Raw genomic sequence first — 20,071 nt, 5'->3', positions numbered from 1 at the left:
CTCTGAATCATTAACAACACGAATATTTGATCTATGGTGGATATGCCCTTTTTGAATCCTCCCTGTTTTTCACCAACCTGTTCGTTTAAGTGCCTTTCCAGTCTGCTTCTTATGGCTCTGGCCAGTTCCTTATATGTTACATCTAGGATAGTGGTACTCCTGTAGTTTTCGCACACTGATTTATTTCCCTTCTCATGAATGGAACATACTATTTCCTCTCTCCATACTTCTGGCATTTCCTCTCGCTCCCATATTTTCGTCAGCAGGTTACATATTGACACTTTCTATAGTGGAATTTAGTTTCTGTTGTTTACCTGATTTTGCTGCATTTAGCTTTTATTTATTTCACAATTTGAGGAAATTGGTTGCTGTAGAATATTTTTAACCAAATGTAATTACGAGAGGTGAATCAAATATGAACCGACCTCTGCTAATAACTTTTTATTGAATTATAATTACAACAATTAAACAATACCTCATGTTTCTATATACATTCCTTCCTTCTGCATGCATTTTTCCCAGCGGCTAGGGAGTTTCTGCATTCTATTTTCATAAAGAGGATGAGGGAGGGTATCTAACCAATTACTCACGAATTGCTCCACTTGATTATCATCATCAAAACGCGCTCCTCCTAGTGCATCTTTTAATGGACTGAACATGTGGTAATCACATGGTGAAAGATCAGGACCGTATTCAGGATGTTCAACGAGAGTCCAATGCATTTCCTCTATTTTTTCTTGTGTTAGGGCAGCTGTATGTGGTCGGCGTTGTCGTGCAAGAGCAACACATCTCGTATAGGACATCGCCCGTGTTTTGGACCTATAGGCAGCTCTAACACGATCGAAAAGACTACAGTAATAAGCGGCAATAATGGTTCGTCTCTTATGAAGAAAATCCAGCAACAAAACGTCACCATAATCCCAAAACAGTCGCTAAAACTTTGCCTGTAGACAAACGAGTTTTGGACGTCACTTGATGACTTTTGTTTTGCACGGCATCTCATCCTTCACGAACTTGTCTGTGCCAAAATTTCACTTGTGTACTGGACAGTGTTGATTCCCCATACTGATTTTTTAATCTTCGCCAAATTTCAGCGGGACCAACATTTTCTTTTGAAGGAACTTGATAACAATGCATTGTGCAACCGAACATGGCACTACTCTCTCGCTCACCGCAACAGTAACTGACTGCACGTCATTAGAGAGCAGACGGTAGCGCGCAGTCACACATTAGACTAACCGTCTATAACCTTCCACCACAGGATTAATTTAGACATATTCACCAGTTTATGCTAAGCGAGGACGGAAAGGTCGGTTTATATTTGATTCACCCACGTATTTAGAGGATGAACGAATTTTTTGAAAGTCTTCCACAACTCTTTGTGGAAAACCAACTATTTGTATTATATAAACGTTAGATAAGTATAACAAAACTCAAAGAAACTTTTATTTAGGAATAATTACAGTTTAAATACAAACTACTATGCTAAGAATTTTTCATCTCTCCCACGTACATCCTGCATTCAGATGCTGCAACGGTTATCCACGTCGTCTATAATATCCTTGATACGTAGGATCTCGTCAACTTTTCTGTAAAGGAACTTCTCGTAGGCCTTCACTGCCTCCAGTTGGCCCTCTAATTTGATTTGTTCGATTCTCTCGTGTTTTATTCTCTCCTCTAACTCGGGACTGTTTGACTTTGTCGAATTTCCAGCCAGAACGTTCTTCTTTAACTGCTGGGAGCTGGACGTGATCCATTCGTTGATGCTGGTCCATAAATCGGTCTGAATAAAAATATGATCGATTAAACCGTGATTTAATGGTTAAAAGGCAAGATTTTTTATGGCGGTGTGTTTCCACAGGGAAGGCGTGTTTTTCCGGGGTTTATTGGTAGTTGCGGTTGGGTTGGGACATAAATATGTGTTTTGTTGGACAAGGTTCACCTCAGGGGGCAATAATTGTTGGTAGATAGTAATATGTAACTCGTGTCGTAACTGTCGTACTCACATATTTATACAGGTTGTTTCTTTGGAAAAGCAACATACGTCAACTGGAAAAAGGAGACACTTAGGCAATCTGAAAAACCCCCTACTTAATGAGTCTTACTATCCACTAAATTTCGTTTTTCATCCTCTTTTCAAGTGCAGAATCCATTTTTAGTTCAGGAACCGAAGCTTTTCACCTCGCAATTTTTGCAGAATGGATCGATTTGCTTGAAAATTTGAGAATTAGTAGTGGATAGTCCAAGGATCAAAATCTATATGATGCTGAAAGGCGCTTTTACCATGGGGGGTGGTTGCCACCCCATCTTAAGGGTGGAAATTTTTTATTATGTTTTGACCACAAAAGTTGATAAAAACATTAATTCTAAGCAAAAAATATTCTATACATTTTTTTGATAAAATTAATAGTTTTCGATTTATTCGCTATCGAAAGTGTTAGTTTTCTAACGAAAAAATCAATGTTTTTCGATATGTACTCATTTTCGATTCACTCAATTTTTGCCGTAGAAAAATTTTTTAAACCAAGTTCTTGGGAATTGAATAACCTACAATTTCATATTTGAACATTTTTTCGTATCTCTGTTGCTAATCTTCCAATTCTGAAGAAAATGGCATTTTTAACCAAACTACAAAAATTCGTCATTCGCTTTTAACTCCAGTTTTTTAAAAATGAATCAATCTAAGCCAGTCAAACTTCTAGAATATATTAATAGTACATAAACAAAGAAAAATGAATAAGGCAAATGACTAAAAACACCGCTAACTTACATTAATATGCTTCCAATTGGATTTCTTCTTTTTTTTTAATATATTAATTTTAACCGAAACTTTTTTATTTTTTATCTTAGAAAGTTTGGTAAAAAATAATTTTGTAGGTTTTTACAAGATCTATGAGCCTATTAATATTAAAACTTTTTAAAATCCTCAGTCGCAAAAAGAGGTGACTTTGCATGTTATTACAAGATTTAATTGTCAATAGCTCACTCAATGTTTGCCATAGAAAAAATTTTTGCAAACCAGCTTCTTGGGAATTAAATAAGCTACAATTTGATATGTAAACATTTTTTCGTATCTCTGATGCTAATCTTTCTATTCTGAAGAAAAAGCCATTTTTTCCAAACTACAAGAATTCGTTATTCGCTTTTAACTCCATTTTTTTTAAATACTAATCATTCTAAGCCCGTCAAACTTCTAGAACCTATTAACAATACATAAATAAAGAATACCAAATAAGGTCAATGACTAATTTTAATTACGGTGGTGATTAGGGGGTTGGCTGGGGGGCGGAACAAGTTATCATCGAAAAATGCATAGTTTTCCCGTCTTTTGACTTTGAAACTACAATATTTAGCATTTGACGAAGAGGAGCTAACATATAATAAAGTATAGCTCGATTACTATTGGTCTTAGAGAAAATTTAAAAAAACGGTTTTGTTTATTTTTTTAAAGGTACATTTTTGTTAAGTAAAGTTGTTTTGATAAAACGAAAACTTTTGGAGTTATTAGCACTTATTAACTTATTAAAAACATTGATTTTTTCGATATAAAACTAACACCTTCGATAGCGAATAAATCGAAACTATTCATTTTATCAAAAAAAGTATAGAACGTTTTTTGCTTAGAATGAACGTTTTTACCAACTTTTGTGGTCAAAATTTCCACCTCCGAGATGGGGTGGCAACCACCCCCATGGTAAAAGCGCCTTTCGGCATCATATAGATTTTAATCCTTGGACTATTCACTACTTATTCTCAAATTTTCAAGCAAATCGATCCATTCTGTAAAAATTGCGAGTTTTTGTCCTATTTTAAGCTTCATTACTTATACTATTTAAAAAAAATCTAATGCATAGAGCATTATAGTCCAGGAACCGAAGCTTTTCACCCCGCAATTTTTACAGAATGGATCGATTTGCTTGAAAATTTGAGAATAAGTAGTGGATAGTCCAAGGATCAAAATCTATATGATGCCGAAAGGCGCTTTTATTATGGGGGTGGTTGCCACCCCATCTCGGGGGTGGAAATTTTTTATTATATTTTGACAGCAAAAGTTGATAAAAACATTCATTCTAAGCAAAAAATGTTGTATACATTTTTTTGATAAAACTAATAGTTTTCGATTTATTCGCTATCGAAAATGTTAGTTTTATATGGAAAAAATCAATGTCCTTCTATAGTACACTCATTTACTATTCACTCAATTTTTGTCGTAGAAAAAATTTTTTCACACCAAGTTCTTAAGAATTAAATAAACTACAATTTCATATTTAAACATTTTTTCTTATCGTTGATGCTAATCTTTCTATTCTGAAGAAAATGGCATTTTTACAAAACTACAAAAATTCTTTATTCGCTGTTAACTTCAGTTTTTTAAAAACTACTCATTTTAAGCCAGTCAAACTTCTAGAATCTATTAATAATACACAAATAAAGAAGAATGAATAAGGCCAATGACTAAAAACGCCGCTAACTTACATTATTATGCTTCCAGTGAGATTTCTCCTTTTTTTTTTCTCAAAAAATATATTAATTTTTTAACCGTAACTTTTTTATTTTGTATCTTAGAAAGTTTGGTATAAAAGAATTTTGTAGGTTTTTACAAGATCTATAAGCCTATTAATATTAAATCTTATTAAAATCCTTAGTCACAAAAAGAGGTGACTTTGAAAGGGTTGGTAAAGGTGGTTTTTGCATGCTATTACAAGTTTTAATTGTCAATAGCTCACTTAATTTTTATCATAGAAAAATTTTTTTCATACCAAATTCTTGGGACTTAAATTGGCTACAATTTAATATTTAAACATTTTTCCACTTCTATGATGCTAATCTTTCTATTCAAAAGAAAAGGCCATTTTTTCCAAACTACAAAAATTCGTTAATCGCTGTTAACTTCATTTTTTTAAAAACGAATCATTCTAAGTCGGTCAAACTTTTTGAACCTATTAATAATACATAAATAAATAAGACCAAATAAGGTCAATGACTAGTTTTAATTAGGGTGGTGATTACGGGGTTGCTTCCGACCACTTTTGCGCTGAAAAAAATAGGGACTGACATTTTTTTCATTATAAGTCACTTAATTTTTGAGCTAGAGACTTCTTTTTTATTTCTAGAGATAGATATTTTTAAATTCTTTAAATTAGTTTTAACAAGTTATTCTCGAAAAATATATATTTTCCCGTCTTTTGACTTTGAAACTACAATATTTAGCATTTGACAAACGAGAGCTAACATATAATAAAGTATATCTTGATTACTATTGGTCTTAAAGAAAATTAAAAAACACGGTTTTGTTTATTTTTCAAATAGTACATTTTTGTTAAGTAAGGTTGTTTTGATAAAACGAAAAGTTTTGGAGTTATTAGCAGAAAACTGATTAAAAACATTGATTTTTCGATATAATACTAACACTTTCGATAGCGAATAAATCGAAAACTATTAATTTTATCAAAAAAATGTATAGAACATTTTTTGCTTAGAATGAACGTTTTTACCAACTTTTGCCGTCAAAATATAATAAAAAATTTCCACCCCCAACAGGGGGTGGCAACCACCCCCATGGTAAAAGCGCCTTTCGGCATCATATAGATTTTGATCCTTGGACTATCCACTACTTATTCTCAAATTTTCAAGCAAATCGATCCATTCTGTAAAAATTGCGAGGTTTTGTCCTATTTCAAGCTTCATTACTTGGACTATTAAAGAAAACCTTTCATGAAATATAAAACGAAGCCAAACTGAGTGGAATGGAAATAAATGAAAATAAAACACAATGCATGTACGTAAACAAGAAAAAGAAGACACAAGTGAGAGAACTGACAATAGACGCACACAATGTCGAAGAGGTTGAAAGGTCCAAATATTTGGGAGTATTAGTCAACAGAAGAAATGAAATTGTAGATATGAAAAGAAGAATTCAAGCTGGAGATAAGAAGATAAGCCGAAATACAAAAATGAAAATCTACAAAACGACCATAAGACCAATAGTGTTATATGTTTTAGAGACGTTTAATTAATTCAACATTAACAGCAAGAGAAGAGGAACAACTGAAAGTTTTTAAGATGTAAATTAAGAGAAAAATACTGGCACCAAAGAGGTAAAACGAAGAGGATGCAAGACAATGGATGAATTACGAAAACAAGAATGGATGGATCAAGGGAACATAGTTAGAGCAATAAAAACACAAAGAATTAGATTATATGGACACATAATGAGAAGAGAGGAGACCAATCCGTTATAACGAAATGAATAGCACCAGTAAAAAAAAAACCAGAGGCAGATCTAAACTGAGATGGAGACAACAAGTGGAAAAAGACTTAAGGAGTGCCTATGGAAATTAGAAATGTAAGGACAATCAAAGATAGATAAGAATAGAGAAAAGTATGTAGTGTAAACAGCAAAGTCAAACTAGAAACTGTAAAACCAAACCCAGAAAACTAAACCCCCACACATAAAGGATCTTCAAGTGAAAACAGCTTCAGCTGTCTCGAGAGCGTACCTACCAGTGTTGCCAATCGGCGGATAATTATCCGATTTGCGTACCTTTTTGAGAGTTCTCGTATCTTCTTCGTATCTTTAAACAAATCGGATATTTGCGGATATTTTTCGTTGTATCTACCATCGACTAAAACTTTCTCATCCATATATTCCCAACACCAACAACACATTAATTTTGTTTGGTTCCACCCAAATTTTTATAAGTAGCCTATACTGGATGAATGTTAGTGACATCCGATACTTTTCATCTTTTGACAAAAGGGACATGTGCCGATTCTTTTGTTTAGAATTTAAATGCACAAGTGCATCCACTTAAGGCATGCTAATCCAATTCAAATTTCAAAAACCGTCTGCCCTCCGATGTTATTTATGAGTTTTTAGTTTTTAGTCTTTAAACTTATGAAAGCTAATTCACGCACGATTTAGTTTTATTTTCATTTTATATAGTGCAGTGCTTAAGTAAACGTTTCCAGATTTCTCGGACATGAGATGTAATTAAATCTAGTTCTTTTTTGTAAAGTTCTATCAAATCTAATATCTTAAACAAAACCATTTCATCAAAACATTACTTACCTAATTATATTTATGATTTTTTTGAGGAATGTAATGGTACTATGCAGAAAAGAACTTTCCGGCACAGAAACGTCACTTTTCTGCACACTACTATCAGTTATGCTGTGAGAAAATATTAAGTTTGTTAACATAAAATTGAGCAGAAAAATGCATTTGGAAGAGTGGTTGTAGAAAAATCTACTTATTTGAAACTAGTAATATCTAGATATCTACTAATTAACTCAAAAATCCTTCAAATTTTTTGCCTACAAAAATTATTTAGTTGGGCATTAACGTTGAACGCACCACGGGTATTATGGATAATAACTTTGATACCTTAATAACTACAAGACTGTCAAATACATCTCTATTTTTTTAGTTGTAATAAATCTTTAGTTGTTAAAAGAGCGTAGGCGCAAAATTTCGGACCAATAATCTTTAAACGTATTTATTTTTTTTTTTTAATCCTGAGAAAACTAATAAATATTTTTGAAAAATTTGAACGCAGAATAAAAGATTATATTATTACCGAGGGCTGAAAATCCCTTAGAATAAACAAAATGTTTCTTTTGAATGAGATATTTGAAATTAAAAATCACACTTAATTGTAACATATTAGAATAAAAATTATAGAAATCTTCAGGGACTTTTGGCACTCGTTAATAATGTAGTCTTTCATTCTGCGTTTAAATTTTTAAATAATTCTTATTAGCTTTCTCAGGACTCAAAAAAATTTATGCATTTTAAAAGCATTCACCAGAAATTTTGCGCCTATGCTATTAATGTAGCTGTAGTTTATTTTGTATTGATTTATTTATTATTTATTTTCCAGTACCTAGTTTTAGGTAGTTATTACGTTTTATTAAAATAATATTTAAAAGTCTTTTTTTACTTAAATAATTATAATAATAGTTATTTATGATATGTGTTAAAAGTACACGTTTAAGGCACGCATGTGAAAGTTTGCAGAATGAGCGATAGCGAGTTCTGCAATTCACATGAGTGCCTTAAAAATGTACTTTTTAACACGCATATTATACAATATTTTTTCTACAAACGTAATTACAGGACTATATCTACAAAAACTTTTACTTGAACTTGACTGACATTCCATTTTTATATTTTTTTAACATTACATCAAAATTGTCTATACGGTCAATACGAACTGCAGTGCCTTAAAAAATTTTTAAAGCACTAGTGCCTTAAAGTAGCATTTTTAACGCTCGTATGGAGTGCTAAAAATTGCATTTTTAACACGGTTGCAGAAAAATTAATATCACGATCCAAATAATGAAATATTTAGATTTATTTATTTATTTAGAATTTAACACTTACGATAATACAAAATACAAATAATATAATAATAGTAAGTAAATAGTATTTACATACATGGATTAAGTGATAATCAGCTAGGATACGAGATTTTCATCTATAAACGAAAATTTTTAAACTGTGACTGTGAAATAGAGAATCCAGTAGATTAAAGGGCCGGTTGTTCGAACGCTAATCAGAAATGGAATCAACTGATCATTATCAAATATTTAATTACTGTCAATATCAACTTTGATTGGGTTGCTGGAATAAAACATAATTTATTACAATTATGAGATTAATTGATTAATTAATCAATTATGTTAATAATTGTTACGTTAATTGATAATTAATAATTAATTAATCAATCAATTATTTAAATATCATAATGATAATTGATTACAATCAACCGATTGGCGTACGAACAACGGATTTTGTTATTTGATGGTTGTTAAGGGGACTAAAAGAATAACATTGGTAACATTGATTTTAATAACAGAATAATTTTTGACCTAGCGTACCTTTTCGTGACAAATCGGATATTTTTCTAGCTATCATCGGATAATCTAGAGAAATGCGATTGGCAACACTGGTACCTACAGCGTATTTCAGACATGCAATGCAGTGTACTAGTATAGGGCCATGCTAACTAAATGAGAATTTTCTAGACAACGTTGCCGTTCTTCACGGCAGCGGCCGTGAAAGGTAATATTAGGCAGGTACTTGTAGAGGATTATCGCTATTAACTGTTACGGAATACAAAAGAAGGATTTATTTATGATAATTCACAGAATGGACTAACCATGGCAAACCCGCTTGCAATTTACAACCATACTGATTCTAAAGTTTGAAACGCAGGGTAGATTATCTACAGGGTGATTGATTAGTGGGGTAAAGCTCAATAGCTCCGCTATAGTAATAGATAGCAATAAAAGTTAATAACAAAAATTTTAGCCACCTTTGAGCTTCACATTACAAAATTAGTTAGAAGGGTCCAGGGTGTTCGATAACACAATGGCAGACCAAACTTATGTTTTTTTAAATGGAACATCCTATATTTTATTTTATATTCAAAATCCTGTTAACTTCTACATCACAAAAATATAAAGGTTTGTTATGTTATACAGGGTATTTACAAAGTTATAACCAATTTTGTATGAAAGTCGTAGCAAGTTCAACTATCTGTATAAAAAAAAAATAAGCACAACAGCAATTGCTTATTCATGTCATATTTGTTTATTTATTGTCAAAATTTTTAAGAATTATTGACATTGCTAATTTTCTTTATATCAAATACAGGGTGATTCAAAACGCAAGTACATTATTTTCTCAGTAATGTTAAATAGAACACCCTGTATTTTATATCAATATTGAAAAGTAACATTACCTTACTTTAATTTTTATATAACATTCCCTATGTCCAAATTTATTAGTTTTCGAGATACTTTCATTTTTCAGAGCAAATTATTTTAGGTGTGTAAATTTATCTAAATTTTAAATAAGCCATGACTGAATTGACAATTGACGATTACTGATTATCAATCCGGTAATAAATGTAACAATGTAGCAAATAAAGAAATAAAAATAATTTATTAGTAATACATTTTACAAAAAAAACAATCACAATATACAACATTTTTGAAACAATTAATAACTACTTTTTTATGTAAATGCAACAAATAAACAAAGAAAATTGGTAATAAATTTTACAAAAAAACACACAAACACAAAATACAACATTTTGTGAAGACAATTAAACACTACTTTTGTATGTAAATGTAACAATGTAACAAATAAAGAACGAAACATAATTTTTCAGTAATACATTTTGCAAAAAAACATATTTGAAAAAATTAGAAGCAATTTTTAATAACATATTTTTAATATTTAATTGCATAAGGTGTTCAAAATTACCTCCTTATTTATGCACGCCTGTATGCAAATTCCTCCAAAACACATTTATGCACGCCTAAAAACGATCATTGAATGAGCTACTTACTCTACGAAGCATCTGTAAATTAACACATCGAAATACACTTTGTATTCTATTTTTCATCTCATCCCTTGCTGTTGGAGGTATTTTATAAACTTCATTATTAACGTAACCCCAAAACAATCAGTCCAGTTTATTAAATTCTGGTGATTTGGGTGGCCACGCTACTGGTCCATTGAAAAATGAAAATATCTCGAAAACTAATAAATTTAGACATAGGGAATGTTATCCAAAAATTAAAGTACGGTAATGGTACTTTTCGATAGTTATATAAAATACAGGGTGTTCCATTTAAAATTACTGAGAAAAAAATTTACTTGCGTTTTGACTCACCCTGTATTTGATATAAAGAAAATTAGCAATATAAATCATTCTTGAAAATTTTGGCAATACGCAAAAAAATATGGCATTAATAAACCATTGCTGTTTTGCTTATTTTTATTTATACAGGGAGTTGAACTTGTTACGATTTTCATATAAAATTGGTTATAACTTTGTAAATACCCTGTATAACATAACAATCCTTTATATTTTTGTGATGGAGAAGTTAACAGGATTTCGAATTTAAAATGAAATATAGGGTGTTCCATTTAAAAAAACATAAGTTTGGTCTGCCACTGTGTTATCCAACACCCTGTAACATTCTAACTAATTTTGTAATGTGAAGCTCAAAGGTGGCTAAAATTTTTGTTATTAACTTTTATTGCTATCTATTACTATAGCGGATCTATTGAGATCCCCACTAATAAATCACCCTGTATAATGTGTTGATTTTGGGGCGGAATATTTTTCAAATCTTTTCTAATCCGGACCTGGATTTCTTATAATTATTAATAAATTAATAGATTGAATACCTTAAAGAATATTCGCGTGCCAACTATAAGGAAAATGTACAGTGTGGTTAAAAAGTTAAGAACCAAATAAGAAGCAAAATAGATAAAACGCCCAATATCTTTGTTATTGATGAATTAAGACCCATTCAGTATGGGATTTTTGAGACCGCCAAGTGTCTCCTTTTTAACGTATGTTACTTTCTCAAAGAAAACCCTTTGCAGAACACACAGAGTTTAACATAGATAAATAGTGTTAAAAACAAATAGGTAATAATATTTTAAGTACTTATGGAAAAGTCAATAAGAAGAATAGAATATAATAGAAGAAAGTCAAAGAAGAATATCCTTGCCTGCTAACATCAGAGCATGGTATAAGAAAAATATTAGAAAGACCATAACACAACTATTCCGTATAGCAACCAACAAAATCATTATAACCAGAATGATCGCCAATAGTCCACAGTACATCGTCCTTTTTGGAAGATGATTACAAAAGTCTCAAAAATGGTCAGGGCTGCTTTATCCATTAGGCAATATAGGCAGCTGCCTAGGGCGGCAAATTGTGAGAGGGCGGCACAGGGGCGTCATTTGAAATTTTGATTGGGGGCAAGCATTATATAATATACAATACATTATATATGATGTAATGATGAAAACTGAAAGCATTTTTTGTAAATTTCAGTCATTTTCAGATTCAGGGGGGCAACTGCCTCCCCTAACCCTACCAAATGACGCCCCTGGGGCGGCAAAAATACTGTACAAAAAATATTTGTATTTAAAAATTAAAATCGAATAACAAATATGTATATTCATCATTCATCCATCAATGAAATAGAAGGGGGCATTCGTTTCTAAATAAGTAAAAGAAATTGCATTCATATCAAAAATAAAACAAACATAGCATTCTGTTATCTTAAACCTAACACTATTCATCCAAAAAGAACGGAAGTCATAAATTTCGTGATTATTGGGCCGCCAGAAGCTCGACAAAGACGGTGAATTGACTGAACACATCAATATTGCACATATTGCAGAAACTAAAGATTACAGTAGGAATCGAGTTAGAGTTGGGATTTTCAAACTGTATTATTACAAGTAGATAACATTCGTGTCGTCGCACTGATATAATACTCCAGCCAGGGAAATAGGCAAGAAATAGACCATGTTCGGGGCAATGAAATATCAAGGTAGCTGACCTCTTTAGTTATTGTTGACTTGACCTATAGGATGAAAACCTACATGTTTCCTGCCTAGAGTTCGTGTTTTTTAGTTATTAACAATTTAGTGCAATCAACGCGATTTTTTCCATTTTTTGCACTCAATTAAAAAGCTAAATAGTTGACATAAAATTACAAAATTTATTTTTTTAGAACATTGAAAAACCTTCAAAATGACGATTTTTGAAAGTCAAAAAGTTAATTTGTTGCTTCGTAAACTGCAAAATAACTGAAAATCGTTATTTATTAACTTTATAACTTTTACTAAAACTAACTTAGAATTGTAGTGTTTCACTTTACTCAAAATTGGGTATTGGGGTACATAACAAACTCCCAAAATTTAAGACCGATCCATTAATTAGTTTAAAAGTTAGGTAGTCTATTTGTTTATCCCAGATACCTTTGTTTTGCAATAACAAATGACAGAAATAATGAAGGGACAATTCTGCGTATGCCAAATGAAAGTATAAAAGTGATACTATCAAAATTTATTAAGAAAAGATAAAAAATTATCTAATATCTAATAACTTTAAAAATTTTGTCCGTAGAAAACATCTTCTTACATAGGTATTCGGAAAGATGATATTTTACTCGAATTTTTAAAAATGTAGTTCAAATGATGACTGGTCATAGTAAGTGCAGGGGGAGCTTCTGCGTTGATAGCACTAAATAGTTAATAATTAAAAAACGAACGCGAACTCTAGGCAGGAAACATCGACGCTGCCAAGCCAAAACGGCATAAACGCCAAAATGACCACTTTTTAGTTAGCTGCACCAAAAAATAGGATTTTAATTTCCGCACCAGACAGTCAACGCGGTATAAACCCAGACAAAGTGAAATAGGGGTAATATTGGTTTAAATTTTTTATAAACGCCAGTCTAGTCACGCACGTCAACACCGACGTGAACACCGATTGACATAATCGCCAGTGCCCGTAAGATTAGCATTGTGTACATTTCGGTCCAGTAATAATAGTAAAGGTATGTATTTTTACAATTTGTATGGATAAGTAACATGATATTACTTACCTCTGCAATATTTTCAATTTGTATTGATTTTTGAAGCGTAAATACACTGAAATTCTCTAAAAACTATGAGGCGTTTATGTCAAAACCAAATATTTACATCGTGGTTGACACAAGCGCCATTCCTCAATGGTATTCTTATGGAGGTTTCCTATTTAAAAATTGCGCAAATAAAAAGTTTATTTTAAAATTTTCTATTGTAACTTTGTACTAGTGTGATGAACAATTCATTTTGTATTACAGCATATAGTTCAAATTAATTTTATATAGCTAAAAATGGCGATCGATTTTTGGCGTTTATGCCATTTTTCTGTTGCAGATGAATAGCAGAAGTAAAAAAATAATGGCCTTACTAAATAACAATAAAACATATACCAAAGCAGTAAAAATGATATACAGACTGACAATAATTCCCCTATGTTCCCCTTAGAGGTTTATGATATTTATAGTGCCAACATTGCAGAAGCTTTTAGCAATGACATTATCATCTTTGAGGAACTACCAGACGTTGCAGTAGAAGAAGAAATATTTAGTCACGATCTCACATCATGTTTCAAAGCAGCAGATAATGGTTTGGGTTCCGCCGTTATAAGTAGTGATCAATATAAGGAAAATACAAGCAATCAAATCAATAATGAAGTTGAACCAAATATTGACAGTGATTATGAATTAGAATCCGCAATTATTAGATATCCGCTTCTATTGGCGAATTATTTACTTTTAAGTATTTCATCCTAGCATCAAAAACATGTTTAAAGAATTTAGGGTATTGCTTTTAACTTAGAATGGGTTTAAAAAAATAAAGCCTATCAAAAATCTTCGTAATTTCATAATTTTTCTTGTTGGCATAAACGACAATTTTTAATTTTCCTTTTTTTTTATTAATGGCATATATCCCTTTTAAGCGCCATATTGGCTAACCTTACAACGATGCGATCGACACAAACGCCAGAGGTAAGTTTGGCATATTCACCAATGTTATATCTTGATTGGACATAAGCGCCATTTTCTAGTTTTTAATTTATTTCAGACAGTATTTTCAGCTACATTCATGTTTGCAAAATATTAAAATTTGAAAAAAAATCATCAATTTTTTTGAGTCACTATGCAGACAAGCAGAATTGGTAAAAATAAAAATAATCAGTTTTTTGTGTTTCCTGAAAAATCAAGTTAATGTCGTTTAGGCCGTTTTGGCTTGACAGCGTCGACATATAGGTTTTCATCCTATAGGTCAACAATTAAAACAGTTGTCAGCTACCTGGCGGGAGCCGAAAAATGCACGAGTTCAAAAACTAAAAAAGCAACTTCAAACTAATACCATTTTCTATATCTTGGGATCTACTCAATGGATTTTGATATTTCTTCTTTTAATTTGTATGTACTTTTGTGTACATTACAAAAATGCAATTTGTCTAGATATTTATTAATTAATAAACAGTCTAATTTTTTTAAACAATTTTTGAAAAATAATCAACAGGTAGCGAAAACGCGTTCTAAGATTGCGGCTGTAATTTTGAATATTTTTTCGAGATATTTGGCACACGTATTCGTAATATAATAAATAATGGTGGTACAGAGCCCAACTTGAAAAATGTATTAATATGTGGAAATTACTCTGTAATTAAATACGATATTAAAAAAACGAGCCTGTACCGCCATTAAGAAGAACAAAAAAATACACTTTCTTCAAATAAACTTTTTTATCCGATGCCTAGATTTTGTGTCATTGGGGAACTACTAAAATTTTTTATTTCATTAGTAGTTCCAAAATGACACAAAATCTAGGCATCGGATAAAAAAGTTTATTTGAAGAAAGTGTATTTTTTGGTCTTCTTAATGTCGATACAGACTTTTTTCTTAATATTGTATTTAATTACAGAGTAATTTCCACATATTAATATATTTTTCAAATTGGGCTCTGTACCGCCATTCTTTATTATATTACGAATACGTGTGCCAAATATCTCGAAAAAATATTCAAAATTACAGCCGCAATCTTGGAACGCGTTTTGGCTACCTGTTGATCGCTACTGTATCACCTTAAGAAATAATGACAAAAAAATTTTTCGTCTTAAAATAATTTTAAAATCAATATACAAGTTGATTGATTAGTGTGATAATGCTCAGTAGATCCGCTATAGTAATAGATGGCAATAAAAGTTATTAACAAAAATTGTAGCCAACTTTGATCTTCATATTACGAAATTAGTTAGAATGTTACAGGGTGTTCGACAACATAGTGGCAGACCAAACTTATGTTTTTTTTTTAAATGGAACACCCTATATTTTTTTTATATTCGAAATCCTCGTAACTTATCCATCACAAAAATATAAAGGTTTGTTATGTTATAAATATAGGGCTTTTACAAAGATATAACCAATTTTCTATGAAAATTGTAACAAGTTCAGCTCGCTGTATAAATAAAAATAAGCACAACAGCAATGGTTTATTGGTGCCATATATTTTTTTGTTGTTTGTGAAAATTTTTAAGAATTGTTGATATTGCTAATTTTCTTTATATCGAATACAGCGTGAGTTAAAACGCAAGTACATTCTTTTCCCAGAAATTTTATATGGAACACCCTATATTTTATATATTCGAGATATTTTCATTTTTTAGCCCAAGATATTAATTAGGATGTTCGATTTAAAATTAATGCAAAAATAATGTACTTGCGTTTTGAATCACCCTGTGTTCGATATGAAGAAAATTAGCAATATCAACCATTTTTATAAATTTTGACAATCAACAAAAAAATATGGCACCAATAAGCCATTGCTGTTGTGCTTATTTTTATTTATACAGGGAGCTGAACTTATTACGATTTTCATAGAACATTGGTTATAACTTTGTAAATACCTTGTATAACAAAACAAACCTTTATATTTTTGTGATGGGGAAGTTAAGAAGATTTTGAATATAAAATAAAATATAGGGTAATCAAACAAGCTTACATTTTAGAAAAATATAAGCTTGTTTGATTTTTTCCGAAATAATGCAGGATTTCGATCTCCATTGACTCCCCTATGAAATAAATTTATTTACCCTTATTGTTAAAGTATCACTTATAGTAATATTGTCAAAAAAAAATGCATGGCGTCTTTTTATAATAGTAATATGTAACATTACGCTTGATGTAAAATAAAGAATATTTTTAATACATTTCCAAACAATACATTTCTTATTTAAGGGACCGCTCAAGTATTACGTAACGCAGGTTGGGGGGGGGGTGGTCAAAAATCTTCAAAAATTGCGTTACATAGGGGGAGGGGGGTCAAAAATCTTCAAAAATCGCCTTACGTAATACTTGAACGCTCCCTAAATAAAAAATTCTGCTTGCATTTTTTTTTTTCGCAAAAATGGTATATTTTTGAAGGGCGGCTACCAGAGAATTGCCTAGGGCGGCAATTGACCTAAACGCGGCCCTGAAAATGGTTTTAACTGCTTCGTTTGAGCGAGTCTACCACTTTCTGAAAAATTTTAGAGTGCAGGTTGGACGCGTTTTCGTGTCCCGCGTCATTAACATATTTACGTTGTCGGACTAACGAAACGAGGCTGTGAATTTGTCGGACAAGAGATCGACAATCTTTATTAAATATTTATTATTTGTTAAATATAAGTACTTTCAATTGAAAATTAAGAGTTTTGTAATAACAAAACTACCGCGCTAGAGTGACATCTTGCGGATGTCGGACTCTACGATCACGCCTCTTTTTTGTCTTTTTGTCATTTTAACGTATATTTTTTTGATTAAAATTAAAATTTCTATAGTTTGCAATAACAAAACCTACAACATATTTAGGCGTGGAGCGTGCGGAATCAAACAAAGCAGTTAAAACTATTTTTAAGACTTTTGTAATCATCCTCCAAAAACGACAATGTACTGTGGACTTTCGGAACGGACAGGCACCCTATAAGAATAAGGAAAAGTACAAGAGCAGTTTTAAAAAAACACCATATTAATAGCCCAGTCGGGATAGCATTTCACCTTGCATTAGGAGCTGCCCCAAATTTTATTTTTCTAATATTTAGGAAGGGGCAATATTAGTATAAATTTAAAATCTCGACTGAATTCCACCGTTGCGTTAGTCGCCATCTTGATTTTAAACGAGAACCGTTTTTGCTCAATATCTCCGCCATTTTCAATTTTTTGACAAAAAGTGTAGAAACTGAAATTGTTGAAAATACGATTTTCTATAATTTCATTTATTGTAATTTTTTTCGTGCGGTCGATATTTTTCGAGTTATGAGGGGAAAATAGTGACAGTTGTAGCATAATTATTGAATTAATGAATTATCTCGTTTATTATTAGTTTTACAACAAATATTTACCTATACAAAAATGAAGAGAATTAAATTTTGTGCGATTTTGATGCCGTTTATTTTTTTGATAAAATCAATATTTAAGGTAGTACGTATGTGGTAAAAGTACGAGCGTAAGACCTGATTGATTTTGCAGCAATAGTTTTTGTTCAATATCTCCGCCATTTTCAACTTTTCGACAAAAACTGTAAGAACTGAAATTGTTGCAATTACGATTCACTACAATTTTTCGAGAGAACCAGTGGCGGGTCTACAAGGGGGGAAATGAGAAAATTCCCCCCAACAGGGTCCAAAATTTAAAAAAAAAATTGTTGGAACATCACGATATATTAGCTGACATAAAACTTAAAATATCGACAGACAAATTCAACCAATAAAACCCGCTAGTTAATAAAATTAAGTGAACTTAATGTATATATGTAATGTCTTTTTATGTCTTTTATATACTTAGTTTGGTTGATTTTTCATTGGAAGTTTCAAAAATTGTATAAAATATAATTCTCTTTATTTTTGTTTATGTACAATTATGTCGTAAAGTTAATAATAAATGAGACAATTCAATAATTATGCTTCCCCTCCGCTTCCATTATTTTCCCCCTTAACTCGGAGAATATTGAACGTATAAAAAAATTGTGCCAAATAAATTGTAGGAAATTGCATTTCCAACAATTTTCTTTCCCACCATTTATGTCGAAAAGTTGAAAATGGCGGAGATAGTAAGCAACAACAGTTCTCATTTAAAATCAATATGGCGGCTAATGTAACCGCGGAATTCAGTCGAGATTTTAAATTTACACTACTATTGATCTCTCCTAAAGGATATAATTATAAAATTTGGGGCAGCTCGGATACAAAATTCAATTCAATAATTATGCTCCCCCCACCACTTTTTACTATTTTCCCATGTAACTCGGAAAATATCAACCGCATGAAAAAAATTGTTAAAAAGAAAATGTAGGAAATTATATTTTGAATAATTTTAGTTGAAAATGGCGTAGATATTGAACAAAAACAATTGCTATACAATCAATCCGGTCTTACGCTCGCGCCTTTACCGCATACGTACTACCTTAAATATTAATTTTAGCAAAAAAATGAAACAAATCAAAATTGTGTAGAATTTAATTCTCTTCATTTTTGTACAGGTACATATTTGTTGTAAAACTAATAATAAACGAGATCATTCAATAATTCCATAATTATGCTCTAACTGTCACTATTTTCCCCTCATAACTCTGAAAATATCGACAGCACGAAAAAAATTATAATAAATGAAATTATAGAAAATCGTATTTTCAACAATTTCAGTTTCTACACTTTTTGTCAAAAAATTGAAAATGGCGGAGATATTGAGCAAAAACGGTTTTCGTTTAAAATCAAGATGGCGGCTAACGCAACAGTGGAATTCAGTCGAGATTTTAAATTTGTACTAATATTGACCCTCCCTAAACATTAGAAAAATAAAATTTGGGGCAGCTCCTAATGCAAGGTTAGGCCTGTTATTCGTCTAATCCGACTGGACTATAATAACTTGTAATTTCACCGCAATACTACATTACATTTTGTTTCCCTAGATTTGATAGAAAATGTCACTTACCTGTACTGACGTCACCTTGTCATCCATTTCAACAACCTGCCTCACCAAATCTCTGAAACATTCTCGAGCAACTTTCTCCTTCTCCTGCCATAAGGGCAGCTCGCAACTCAATGTAATCACCTCCTTCTTAACTTTCTCTAACTCGCATTGTTTTAGATCAATCTCACTTTCGGTTTCCTTCAACGATTTCTGAAGATCGTACTTTTTACCCGACAGTTGTGTTATTAATTTCGCTCGTCTTTCTTGTTCGACCTTATTTTCCGCCATTAGTTTTAATTGTTCGGAAATATTATCCATAATAAACAGAATAAATATACGTCCGTACCTATCTAGATTTACTTCATTAATAATAATAATCACTATATCGAGTTGACGTATTTGACAATATGACGTCTGATGCTCATTTGTTCCCCAATGGTATCTGGATGGTTCAGGTGTTCATAACAAATTATAATTTTGTAAAACATGCCTGAAAAATGATACGATCATTAAAAGTAAAACAGAAATAATTATTATTCTCAAATGTTTGGAAAAGGTTGAAAATGTAAAGCGTAAAGCTGTAACAATATCGTAGTAATTTAATGTAAAATATTGTTGTGTTACGTCATAATGTATTACACAATTGACAGAGCGATGCTGCCGCTTTCACAGTTTTGTCTTATGATTCTTTCATAATTTTGTCCATTATAATAAAGCACAAGTAAATAGTAACACATGA

The 20,071-nt window shown here is 31.4% G+C and overlaps 2 protein-coding genes across 3 annotated transcripts in view; one reads left to right on the top strand and one right to left on the bottom strand.

The window, feature by feature from the left end:
• Positions 1-20,071, top strand: part of LOC126884758 (1-phosphatidylinositol 4,5-bisphosphate phosphodiesterase epsilon-1-like) — an 890,827-nt gene that overhangs the window by 810,575 nt on the left and 60,181 nt on the right. The window lies entirely within an intron of this gene.
• LOC126884759 (uncharacterized) lies at positions 1,497-19,664 on the bottom strand. The gene is made up of 2 exons (XM_050650977.1): positions 19,354-19,664; positions 1,497-1,783 (listed from the first exon to the last, which is right to left on the bottom strand). The coding sequence occupies exons 1-2, from the start codon at positions 19,648-19,650 to the stop codon at positions 1,523-1,525; spliced, it is 558 nt and encodes a 185-aa protein (XP_050506934.1). The 5' UTR covers positions 19,651-19,664; the 3' UTR covers positions 1,497-1,522.

This window comes from Diabrotica virgifera, chromosome 5, assembly GCF_917563875.1.
Source record: "Diabrotica virgifera virgifera chromosome 5, PGI_DIABVI_V3a".
Classification (NCBI taxonomy): Eukaryota; Metazoa; Arthropoda; class Insecta; order Coleoptera; family Chrysomelidae; genus Diabrotica; species Diabrotica virgifera.
Note: the sequence above shows the minus strand (reverse complement) of the source record. Positions and strands in the feature narration are given on the sequence as shown.

Bases quoted from the DNA above. Each gene is read 5' to 3' on its own strand.
- LOC126884759 (XM_050650977.1), bottom strand. From the start codon at position 19,650: ATGGATAATATTTCCGAACAATTAAAACTAATGGCGGAAAATAAGGTC. The intron at 1,784-19,353 runs GTAAGTGACATT...ATTTTTATTCAG, and splicing joins ACAAGGTGACGTCAGTACAG to ACCGATTTATGGACCAGCAT.